General features: G+C 43.2%; 1 protein-coding gene across 9 annotated transcripts in view; it reads right to left on the bottom strand.

The window, feature by feature from the left end:
- The window catches only part of robo2 (roundabout, axon guidance receptor, homolog 2 (Drosophila)), a 250140-nt gene that overhangs the window by 13413 nt on the left and 223564 nt on the right, over positions 1 to 13163 (bottom strand). For 3 of the 9 annotated variants that reach the window (XM_076734797.1, XM_076734798.1, XM_076734802.1), the window contains 5 exons: positions 12668 to 12694; positions 9621 to 9663; positions 5422 to 5549; positions 4387 to 4659; positions 3339 to 3464 (listed from right to left, as the gene is read on the bottom strand). In XM_076734797.1, the coding sequence (XP_076590912.1) occupies positions 3339 to 3464; positions 4387 to 4659; positions 5422 to 5549; positions 9621 to 9663; positions 12668 to 12694 (597 nt within the window). The remainder of the gene's footprint in view (positions 1 to 3338; positions 3465 to 4386; positions 4660 to 5421; positions 5550 to 9620; positions 9664 to 12667; positions 12695 to 13163) is intronic. The other 6 variants (XM_076734799.1, XM_076734801.1, XM_076734803.1 and 3 more) reach the window with 3 other exon arrangements.

Here is a 13163-nt window from a genome sequence, read left to right as displayed (position 1 = left end):
AATTCAGTACAAAATCTATACTTGGTCAAACTGATACACGTAGACTCTAGTTTTCATCTTCTTGCATCTCATATTGCCTCACTATTTCTATCAAGTCCATCACACACTGCATAGCGTCTCCATGTTGTGTAATCCTATACCATTAACTTTTGAGCATGGAGGTTTATTAATGTATGACTTTTCTCTCATGTTTCTGAGATGTGCACATGAAAGGGAACCAGGGAGACATACTGTACAGCATTTGCATATATAAATCCATCTGTGGCAGGCTGCAGTGCCTCTTAAATCTCTATCCAGGAAATACCTCAAACTGACGTCACCAGCCACACAGACTAGTGACAGCCATCTTTGGGAAACTCTCTTGAACACATTTGTATCTGTCATCTGTTGGTTAGCCTTCGCTGCCAAAGGCCTGTAATCACTTTTCCCAGTGCCACAAAAAAGCTGCCAATACTGCATCTTGTGCAACATAACACTGTGCACTCTAATGTAATCTAATAAACTGCCTTGACTGAGGCACGGCAAAAAGTGGATCACTGTCATCGAAAGACACATACAGCACAGAAGCAATGAGGTACACTGCTATTGATTTTATGGACACCAGATGGCAGAGAAATAAAAAAACTGTGCAAAATGCTTTGAGTCCAGAAGAGTCTGATAATGTTGCCATTATAAGTCTTTTACCAGCAAGAAAAACAAAAGCATTTCAAAGATGAGCGTGGTAAAAATGCTGGGCAGGAGAGGAAATATCAGGCTTGAGGAGACAGAAGAGGTGTCAGAATAAGATTAATAAAGAATGGAAGTAATAAAAGAAACAACTGTAAGCCCAAGGCAGGCGGCACCACAGCGTAAGTATAGTCTGAAAGTAATTGGGTTTCCTAATCGTACCTCTGGGCGACGCTTAACTTTTACCAATAAATGGTGAGCTGACGTGATTGTTCAATCATCCTTAGTCCATCCACACAAGACCAGCCATCAATATTGTAAATGAGCCTCTTCTAGGGAAGGATGGTCTGGCACTGGAATTACAACAGCTCACCCCAAATATGAAAAATACAGAGAGAGGCTGTGGCTAGGAGCTATACAGGAATTACACAGCGAACCCATCTCCTCTGACAAAACTGGGCCTCTCTTCAAAGGGAAACTCATACTAAATATAGATTCAGCGTTGGGTATTTATACGCAAGGTTTGGGCGCTCCCAGCCTATAACTGCAGGGCTGCATAGCCTTGAGCTTGCTTTGTTTTCATTGGGTGCGTCAGTGCTGAGGGGGAAAGCCACAGAGCAGAGACTCGAGAAAGACTGAGCAGCCAGATATAACTTCTGAGTGGGAGAACCGTCTCAAAAAGGACATGAAAATAACTGAAAGTCATGTATCATCATTTCTTTGCTAAAAAAACCCACGACATGTTACATAATGAGGTGAGAAGCAACACATATGGAGACTGCAGGAGCACAATATGTCACACACAAGCGTGGACTTCCCATAATCACGGAGCTTCACAGAGTGTGAGGGACTGCGGGAGCCCTCTGGGTCTCTAACTGATACAGAAAACACAGAAAACACCAGCTACCACTTTCTCCCCTACACTAAGAGAGGTTTTAATGAGCAGCTTCACGTCCCCAGTGGAGATCCATCCTGCCATGAAAGCTGCTCTATTTCTGTTTCTTTTCATCCTGCTCTCCTCCTTCAGACCTGACATTCTTTATTCCCTCCATCTCCTCTGAGGGAGAGCAAGACACTGAAGCTTCGACTTGTCCCCTGTTCAAATGCTGAGTTTGCTTTGGTTGAAGTCTGAACCAAATTTTAGCTTGTACAGATTTCCATCACTGTTGTAAAGTACACAGTATAAACCATACAGTATAGAATACAAAAACTCCTTTTAGTGCTTACCTCCTGTTCAAAATAGTAGGTCTAGGCACCATTAATACTTACTTATTATCTCTGTCACTCTTAATTAGATACTTAATTTTTATCATCAAACACGCGGTGGGTGATTTCTGAAAACAATATATTTTACTATATTTCAAATGACATGCATCTATATTCTTTCTTACTTAACTCATAAGAACCTGATTAAAGAAACAGTTCAACATTTTTCTGTCCACTGGTAACAAAATGAACCAAAGGTTGAAGTTCAGTAATTTCTATGTTGCATCTTGTTTGTTTAATCCGTACAAAAGCCATGGTTTGACATGACATTATGTGCTATAAGGTGGATTTTGTTACCTTTGGACAGTCAGGCTAATGGTTTCCCTCTGCTTCCAGTCTTTATGCTAAGCTAAGCTAACAGGCTGCTGGCTGTAGCTTATTTAGTGTACAGAGGTATCGATCTTCTTATCCAACTCTCAGCAAGAAAACGAACAAGCGTATTTCCCAACATGTTGAGTCATTCATTCAAAGCACATTTTCTGACATATTGTACTGCGCAGGGATCTTTTTTGTTAATTATGTTTTCTCTTCATCTCATGAAATTATAACAGCGTGTGCCAAGCCCAGTCTGGGCCCTCAGTAACCTTCGTGTCTATGGGAAGAATCTGCCTGTAAGGCATGGCCACTTCACATCCTTCTTTCCAGCCCACTGTGTGCCAGAGCATTGAATTAGAGACCAGTTAAAGCAGTGGCTTGTAACTAGATAAAAGAGGAGAGTGGAGGGGAGGCAGGCAGAGGGCTGCCTTGGTGTCCTATAAATGACATTGTAATTCTCTGAACATGGGTTTTAGTGTAGTCAGCCACCATTAGGAGAAGAGGGAAAAAGGGAGGTATTTTTGCCACTTTACCCAGCCAAGCATCTCTAATGGTGTGTGTGTGTGTGTGTGTATATATCGTCTACTCTGTCTGAAAGACTCCCTTTGCCCCTATTCCCGTCTGCTCACTCACACAGTGAGAGACAAAGCCTTTACAAGGACCAGCAGCAATGGCAGAAACCCAGCATTAGCACTTGGAGCCATATTCTGTCAGGAGATCATAGTATTATTCCTTCTCTCTGATTTAAATGTCCTGTTTCTTTATGGTCCAATAAGCTGTCGACTCTTATCAAGTATCACAATATGGCTATATACAGTAGTAGCTATTGTACTCAGAACCCCATAGAAATTAAAAAAAATGACTTTACAGCATTTACATGTGATACACTGTAAGCAGTGGGAGCTGAGTGAGCAAAGCATCTCTGGTGAGGTTGAGGGACTGTGTTCATAAAAAATTTCCTTGTCAGGTTAGTACATGCAAATAACCGATCAATAAAGCAATTAAGACATCAGTCAATCATAAAGTCAAGCGGCAGAACCCCAGAGAGAGTCCCAGTGTGCTTTGTAAGATTCTCTTCTGCGTAAACCAACCTGAGAGACTGCCGCTTCGCTCTGAGCTGTTGTGAGAGCTGGTGGTGCTGAAATCTTGTGATTGGTTGTGTGGTATTCTATTAGACAATCCTTCGGCCAATCGGTAGTCAGGAATGAAAAGGAGGGCTACAGTGGGGGTTAAAGGGCAAAAATCACAGTGGCATCAGGTGTTTGGCAGTTAGCACAAGCACATGCAAACATGCAGTTAGAGCATTGAGCAAGCAGGACATATTCAGGATTCATACATTCAACAGGAAGTACATGTTCAACCACTCATTCACTTTGATTTGTATGCAACAGACAACACATTTGCAGGACAAATATGATTTGTTGTTGATTTGAAAAACATCGCACTAGTCTTTCACAAACTCAACTCATGAAATTGGATGAACGAGTCAATAGTGGAGATTTTAATTCAATATTTGCCCCCTTCAGAGAGATATAATCATAGATAATCATACCTCTTAAAATAATGCCAGGGAGAAATATGTAAAAACTATAATTAATCTGTTTTAGACTGTTGGAAAATGAGATCATAAATATGTATAAGAACACAGCGGAGAACACTCATTACACCTTAAGTATGAAACTCTGCCCGGCTTTAAAAAATCCTGCATCAAATCCACAGTAATTAAAGTGGATTATTTTCTTAAATATTAGTCAAACTAAAATGGATTGGCAATTACTCTGAACCTGAAGGAGGAGTGGTACCACCATGAAAACCCAGCAAGGAAATGGATGGATGACTCAACTGCAGTACTCCTTCATGAGATGTTTATTCAACCTTGGAGAGAAACCAAGATGATGTCTGCTGGGGGAAAATGATTCTTTTTAAGACAAACTCCTCCCAACCGCAGTGGGTTTGGAAAGGCTTCAAATACTTTTGGTGGAAAAGTTTCAATTCCAAATGGCCATCTTGTTGCAACTGTAAATTTGTGGCTTGTGATCTGGGTTAATTCACTATCATACATACTCTAAAAACACTTGTGAGGGCAACAGCATCCCCACAGATTGCCATTAGCACACTCACTGTCTCACTGTGACTTACTGTTGTTGCAGGAGTTCTTGTCAGGCAGGGAGTACCCCAGGTTGGCCATCTCCTGCTTGGCCTGGAGTGAGGCCTTCCACTGGGCCTCGGGCAGGTCCACAGCCAGCTCGTGGATGCTGCTGGAGTGGAGGATCTGGGTGGTGGCGTAGGGAGTGGCCTGGGATGTTTGGCCAGGGCTGTTGTAGTTGGCTTTGGTGGTGAAGTCTATGCTGCTGTAGATGGCTCCATCAGAGAGCATGGTGCCTGTCTTATCCCCTTGCCCAGTGGGGAGATCTGAAAAAGAGGAAGAGAGGAGTCTAGCTGTGGTCTAAAATAAATGGAGTATTTAAATAGAAATGGCAGATGAAGATAAGAGGACTATCCCTGTACATCACGCCTTGAGTGACCTGGGATTCAAGTTCATGAGGTCCTGGAGTGTTATGGAATCACACTTAAAAGGTTTTTCTCATTCCCCTCCCTCACTCCCCTCATTTCTCTGTTCATACACATGAGGGATAATGCTGCTGCTCTGCATGTGTGTGTGATGACAGAGGAAGGGTGGGTGGCAGAGAGAGAGGTGGAGCTCGGGAAAGAGAAAGCAGGCTCTCTCCGTAGTGCATGGTTTGCATGCCCAGTGAAGGGGAGATGATGTAGAGCCGTGGCGGAAGTGTCCGCATCTGCGCCAGTCAAGCTGCGCCTGTCCTTCACGACTGGCTGCTCAAGACCATCCTTTCAAACACCCATCCACCCCCTGCTCCTCTGCCCGTCTCTCGCCTCACATTCTCTTGCTCTGAGGTATGGGCCATGACACCAGGCTGGATTATTTGCCATTACTCAGCCTGGTGACAGTGGAGGCCCTGCTGTTAATGCTCTAGCTGTCCTCTGCTGTGATATATAAATATACACCCAAACACACGTGGAATATGCATATTTGCATGCATATATGTACATGATGAACAAGAGTAGCTCATGTAGAACAGAAAGGAAGGCAGGCCATCATCTTTCTTCTCTTATGGTCTCTTGTCAAAGCACCGGTGAGAGCACCAGGGCACTCACCTCCTCGGCCAAAGTTACTCAGGTCATTGGGTCCCCCGGAGCTGCTGTTGACAGGCAGGCTGGTGGCTGGCCAAGAGTCCGCTAACCAGGGGTAACCTGGGTCACTGGCATTCAGCAGGCCTGGCCGGCTAGGCGGAAACACAGGATGAAACAATGGATTAAACATAAGATGTAAAACTACATTAATACCAAAGAGTCTATGCAAAGAACAAACGAACAAAAAACATTATTATCCATGGTTTAATTCTGCTTCATGTTACTGGATTCAGAAATAATGAACAAAAAAACATGACAGCAATCAGCAGCGAGACAATGTGAAGACAAAAAAAAAAAAAAAATCCAACATATGTTTAAATCTCAGTTTGTACACAAGAATGTGTGTTTGTGTGAGATAAGCTTGCTGTAACCCACTGGGGCTAACGAAACACTCCTGAGATAGGGCAAAATACTATGCGGCTAAATTTCTTCTCCCACAAAGTTGGAATTCCTTCAGGCAGACACAGCCCTTTATCTCTCTGTTCCTCCTGCTGTGTCTTTGTCACATTCCCTGAGTTATTAATGCAAAATCACACTGTGGAGACACTAATGCATGCATTTGCTCTCAGCACACATGTGCAGCAGTGCACATGGACACCCACATGTATACTGTTTCCTTATTCATTAATATCATGTTCATTCTGCTGTGTTTTCCCATCAACCCCTTGTGGTGATGTCCAGACAGTCTAAATCTTATTTGATGAGACTTCAAACCTCAGCTCTAGCCCCACCATGATGCCCCGGCCCACTTGTGGGATGCCTGCATATGGGAGAGGGCAGCTCCATTTAACAGGTGTTGTGTCCCTCCTGAGGGGGTGAGACCCATAAAAAGCAGCCATTAAGACTTTAACCTGTCATGGGTGACTGCTGGGAGGCCATTAGGGCCACTTTACTGTACAATCACGTCTGAGGCTTGTTACTGTGGGTAACACAGATGGTGTTAAATGAGAATGAGAGATGGCCTTAAATGCTTTTGTTAATGTGGCACTTAATTGATATGTCATGCCCCACTTTGCATTGAAATTGATTAAAATGCAAAGAAAATTTAAGAATGTATAATCACTAGTTTACCTCAGTAGAGGAAGGATACAAAATAAACACAATTTAAGTAAACAAAAGTATTTGAAGTATTTTGATTGTATTCATTTTTCCCTGAGAAATCACCCCCCCGCAGTAGTTAGACAAGCTCCACATGTGATGAAACGGATGGCACTGTCTTCTCTGAAACACAGCATGCCCTGCTGTCAGTGCCCGGCAGTGCTGTACACAGCAGCGTACAGATACATATGTGTGCTCTGAGAGGCTGCGGAGCATCGTAGTTAGCAGCCGGGCATTCCTGATGGGGTTTTTTGTCTTAGCTCCAGTGTGGTGGCATGTTGGCTCTGAGGGACCGGGAGAGAGTCAAGCCCTGAGGACAAGGGCAGGTAATGGGCGTGCTGCAGTCAGTCTCTCCCTCAGCCACAGGTTCTAATGAGAGGAGCCGTTCCACAGAGGAGAGGAGTCCAAATGAACTGCAGCCCTGGCAAGCTAAGAGCCCTCGCTGTGGTTTCTGAATGCCAAAACAGGCCCTCGGGGGAGACAAGTCATTCAAATTGATGGCTGTGCATCAGACAGATGCACTTTTATGGGGTAATACATCTCTCTCCGTCCTTCCTACCTCTGTTTCTAGCTGCCATGTTCCCCCAGCTGCCATCATTCTCTCTTGCCATACCATCTTTCCCTAACCCTATTTTCCTTTATTTTCCCCTTACACACCTCCACCTCCTCTTTCTGCCCCTCCTCCCCGCCTCTCGTGCGCTTAACATCTGTCAGACTAAAAATTCCAAGCAGCTGAAAAAGAAGAGGACATTATTCTCTTTTGTTTACTAAAGCAAGGCTACAACACATATGTACACCACCTAAAGTAAAAAACCATGCCTTTGTCCCATTACTTGTCTCACTTGTCGTGTGTGCTCCAGCGAGTCCTCCCCCAGCCCACTAGAGAAAGACCATTTGAAAGACAAGAATCTGACAGTGGAAATTGCTGTGTCGTCCTTGTATTTATCACACAGCAGTATTTCTGCTCAGGATAATTAGAATAAGACTGATTTCTTCTTCCATGTGTGTTTGTGTGTGCGGGTGGGGGTTGGACACCGGGTCATACGTCTAATGAAAAGTCAACACCTAACTTTTAATCCCTGCCCAGCGTAGGATGGATGGTAACCTTGGCCGATAAAATTTGATTTGGAGCATTTCGTCTTCCTGTTAGAAATTTCAGTTACTTGTGATGGGTAGGAAACCATAAATACTGCCTAAGATGCCTGACACTGAGCTTCTCATAAATAAGCCAAGTGAGAGATATTAATTCAGAGCAACTTCATAAATCAGGTGCTTATGGCCCTGCAGACTGGTGAATGGAACTCGGATTAAAAGTCTCGACATTAGCCAACACTTAGAGCAATGGGAAACACAGATTACTTTCTAGATTAACTCTCAGTGAACATGCTGTCATTTAGCATTCAGATCCTGGGATGTAAAGGAATCTCCATAGCAACAGTGTCAGTGAAACCTGTTCACTGCAATGCTCAGCCCATTCTCCCCGCCTATAGGAGGGAATCTGCTTTGCTAAAATATTGATCAGTGCCAAGATAGGAAGTTATTACTACCTCCTAATTACCATCTCCCTATTGGCAGGTGGATAAGGAATGAGCCCTTATCGGCTTTTATCAATTTCAATTGAGCAGCCAAAGTCAAATCGTCCAGGTCTACCAATCTGCAGCCTATTCATCTTCCATGAATCATTTATTTTGTGATCGATTAAGTGTAATTGTTCAGTCAGGGCAATTTGGCAGCAGCCAATGAGAAACTGGGAACAGACGCGGCTTCATTTGCTATTGTCTAATTAATGCAATAAACATCTCATGTAACAAATGAACACATTTTCCTCTGATACTCTGCTACACATTTTCACTCTCAGGGCAGATGGGCAAGTTGCAACATCTGGGATTTGATGGCACTAGAGTGACTAACGGATCAGAGGCGCATGTTAGAATAAGAGTTCCAGACTGCATCCTTTTCCAGTGTGGTGAAAATTGTGGCAGTCGCTGCTACTGACTAAAGATATGACAAATATAGAGCAACACAAATACAGACATTTCAAATCCCATTCGCTGGGGTGAGAATCAGACCCACTTATGTGGAAAATTGAAGGAAAAACACTACAGCTGAAAGTAGATGAGAAAAGGCATAGCAAGTAGCGTGGCTAATTCATTGAGAGCATGCTGGCAGCTCACAGAACAATATAGGCAAAATTGTCCGTTGTGGCATCCAGCGTACGCACACAGAGAGGGAAAAAAATGGAAAGAAAAAAGGGCATAAATATAAAAACGCTGCAACCAGACTGCAGAACAGACACATTCCCAAAAGCCCAGAGACACACAGGGTCAGATTTAGTTGGCAATCTCACGCTGAGTGTTTGAGATCTGGAGGCTTTACCTAGTCAGGTGTGATAAGCAGTAGATAGACAGAAGCCCGGGATTCTCAAGGGAGTCTCTTGAATACCCACAAAGGCTCAGTAACTGGTGTCATTGAGATGTGCCCTAGTCTCTGTAACCCCTCTCTCTTTCACCAACACACAGTGAAATGGAGCAGGCTGTATGGGGGTGCAAGCAGGGTACCTCCACACATCTCTCCCCTGGGTAATTATTTTTACATTATTACATGTGCTCAGATCCCAGCCGCCCACGCAAGGTGACAGGCAAATTTATCACTCCAGAGGGCTTGTGGGTTGCCTGTAGCCAGCAGCGGAAGATAAATGACAAAATAAAAGCACTCTCTGCTTAAATTGTTTCTGTTAATTCTGTTGAGGAGATTTATGAGTTCATCTATCGATGCATGAACGGAGATGTGGTAGAAATGTATATTTGCACGGCGGTTTGCATGGCAGGCACACAAACAGGTATTGGTTATCTATCAATCTATCAGTCATTTATCAGCGTTAGAATCAAAAGGAGCTTGCCGTAGACTTGATGCATGACTGTGGAGGAAAAGGTTGTGTTAGACATGTAGAGCTTAGGACAAGGAAATGAAATAATAATGGCGGAAAGATTATTTTTTTTTAATTTCCTTGTGATATTGCACTCAGAAATTGATCAGCGTTTCTCTTGTTCTGGAGGGACACTCACCTTCCATTGCTCATCAGACCACCATCAACTCTCTGGAATGTCACTACAGTCAGAAATGAAAGACAGAGGAAAAAGATGGAGGAAAAAAGACAAAGCCAGATATTAAGTTTTCGAGTATAACAGATAGTAAACAACCAGGATTTATTTCCACAATTAAGATAAGAGGCATTGTCTGTTTAGTATTGTCCAGTTTGCCCTTCAGCAGCTATGTTTTCATCTGCTCACTTTTTCTTACACGGCTAGATAGTTGATGGTTTCACTAAGGGATGCAGATGTCCCTCTGCGTCCAATACCTTTCATGAAAATTAAAAAAAAAAAAGTGCAATGATGAGGATTGCATACTGCTTTGCTTGGCTTTGCATAAGTGGAGACGTCATGTGTTCCTCAAGGACAAGATGCCTGATGAGAGGCAAAACTCATTTCATCTTTCTTATTTTGCTGCTGAGTTATTATCAGATTTGTGATTAAATCTCAGCCAAAAAATGATTAGAAAAGGCAGAGGGCTCATTAATCACGTTGAGTTTTCTATCTGCAAGCGTCGAGGTTGAGTTACTGATCCTTCAGCAAACAGGGCTCCCCAGAAGCCATACATGTAGCCTGTTCCATTACAGTGATCTATAGATAACAAGGGCCATGCTCTATGTCAGTGGCTAGTAAAACTCCGCGGCTCAAAGTGAGAGACTACTGTGAAGGATCCATTTCATCTCTGTTCAACAACCATGATGACAAAGCAGCATCGGGAGTTCTAAGCATGTAAGAACTTCAATGGATCACAGGAAACACAGAAAAGCAGCAAGAGTTTTGGAAATCACCGCATACCGATGAGGGAAAAAAAAAAAAAAAGAGGGAAAAAGAGAGCTGGTTTACTCAAGAGGGAGAAGGAGAGCTGTTGGTAATTTGGCTCATTTGTTCCACAGATGGAGATTAAAGAGAAAAGGAGGCTGAACATTCCTCCTCTCTTTTCTGTTTCATTCAAGTTGATTCCACTGCAAGCCCAGGCATGGGCGAGAGAGAGGGGGCTTTTCTGTGGGTGACGTAGTAACAGAGATGACAGGGAGAGGAAACTCCCACATTAGATTACAAAGGCTGCTGACAGGATGTTTTAAGGCATCATCAACATTACCTAAGCTCACTTAATCCAATTTGCCCTCTCATGAACAGAATTGAAGGATTTTAAACAAAAGAAACAGTTTAAAATGTGTCTAGCATGCACGCCGGAACAGTTGATAGTTTATTTACTGCATTAAGGTTTAAGCATCTGAATATCAGCGAGTGGAATTAAAATACTGTTCACAAAAGTTTTACACAGATAAAACAAACATTGCAGGTCTGCCTGAAAAAAATATAGCTTTGACAGCTCGAGACAGAGTTGGCATTCCTTATTCAGTCATAGCTAAAGCCATTTCTCTTTGTTCCACCACCAACAAACTTGCATTAGAGAATTCTCTGTCGTTTGAGGGAGGACTGACAGGAGAAGGAGGTGGAGTTGAGGGGAGGCTGTGCAGCGGGAAGGCCTCTGAAGTCCCTATCTGTGCTCAGGCACATTTCTGTGCTGCTGTGGAATACTTTTATGTTAGCCGGAGTGACACGGCGGCATAGCTGTGCTTCTCGCCTCCGTCTTCCAGATAAGCACTTTCTCCAATATGAATACAGATTAATCCCCTTTAATAAGCATTAAGGGGGGGTGGACATAATCAGCGTATAAAAATTCCATCAAATCTCCTTCCTGCTGGCCGTGTGCCTCTACAGCGTAGTGATTTACCTCTCATGTACTGACAGCTTTAGGAGGCTGAGACAGGACACTCTCGATACATCAACTAATTGTCAATACAGAGAAGAGCAGCACTGTGAGACTCTTCAGCAGCACTCTGGCTCGTGTTCTAAATATCACCTCACTCTAACTCTATAATCTCTACTATATTTGACCTTGTTGGTGTTTGCCACTCAGAACTCTTTTAGCGAGATAACCCGCTTCCTCTATGGCTTCTCTGAGGTGTGCTCGCAATTTAAAACCAGACAAGTTTCACTAATACATTAATGTGTTCCATAATCTGTTGTTACAGCTGTTGTGGAAAGGCCAGAGTTAATTGGGTTTTTGGCTGTAAGCTCCGCAGGGACCCCATGGCTACATGTATACTTTACCAAAAAAATTGTATTAGTTAAAGCTGTCAGTAAATCCAGGAAACAGAGGGAAGGGCACAGTGCTGACCCCTGACTCGTTGTACCACAGCTATCAGATACACTGATACTGTACTGTACAGAGGCCTCTAGGCATGATTTACATATTCATCAGTAATGCCTTTTTAACTTCTCCTTACATCCAACTGCTCAGTGTCTTAACAAGCGACTCCTTTCCCAATCCACTCCATCCACAGACAGGTTGACTTGTACTGTATTGATACCACTTAATTCAGCAGAGGCCAGACGGTGAAAATATAACACTGTTACACCATTCAAAATGGCTCAATTTTGCCATTGAACAAAAGAAATTTAGCCAAGGTAGCGTCAAAGCGGTGAGGGAAATCAAGTGAAGAACACAAAAAGTAAATGGAAGGAAAAGGGGAAAAAATCAAACACACCAGCCAGCTGCCTAACTGACACCTATGGAGAACAAATATGTAAATTACAACACGATCCGAGTCTTGAAAAGAAAACAAAGATGAATAAGATTATTGGTGGAAGAGGGAAGTGGACAGTCTTACCCTGTACCACAAGACTGCCACGAAAAAAGATACACAAGACAGGATGAAACGTCATTCAAAATCACGTAGCCACAACAGACACACACATAAATACAACACAATATGTAAATAAGGCTGTAGGTTGGGCAGGAATAAGGGCTTAAGTTTGAAGGACTTTGGTCGTGGCCAATAACAAATCTTAATTTCTTTGATTTGCTTCTCTGGTAGGTTAAACTGCCTTCATGGTTATGAAGTTTGGATTTGTATTAGCCATGACCATCAGTCTGACAATCCAAGCATATATAAGCGGGCAGGAGATGAATCTGCGCTGAGGTGGGGTGAGGAGACAGGACAAATGAACAGTACCTGCAGGGGTGAAGGTGAAGGACTGAACTGCAAAACAAGAAGACAGAGAAGTTGTGCGTTAAAAGCCTGCAGAGATAAGCGGTGCTTTAGGGGTATCTGCACGCTGGGGACGGGGTCAAGCTGAGAGGCGCTGAGGGTTGGAGAAAGAAGGACCACATCGTCACCCAGTGTGCAGAGCGACAGCCAGGAAAGCAGCCAGCTCAGAGGCCACAGAGGTGTAGAGACGGTGGCACAAACCAAAGAACACACAAACACATAAATGTAACAAACAGAAATGAAGAGCAAATTAACCAAGCCAGCTTACAGTAGCTGCCACATGCTCTTTTTGACTTGCTAAAAATAAGAAAAAAACTGCTCCATGAATATGTTTTTCTCTTGAATATATTGCTAATATGGCGAGAGCTAATGTGAGAATATTGTGCTGCACTAATGTGTCATGCTCATTAGCATTTTCTGCTCTCTAATTAAATCTTGTACCCTTGGCAGTGTACGTCGA

Source organism: Chaetodon auriga, chromosome 7 (genome assembly GCF_051107435.1).
Source record: "Chaetodon auriga isolate fChaAug3 chromosome 7, fChaAug3.hap1, whole genome shotgun sequence".
Taxonomy (NCBI): domain Eukaryota; kingdom Metazoa; phylum Chordata; class Actinopteri; order Chaetodontiformes; family Chaetodontidae; genus Chaetodon; species Chaetodon auriga.
This window is presented reverse-complemented; position numbering and strand designations above follow the sequence as displayed.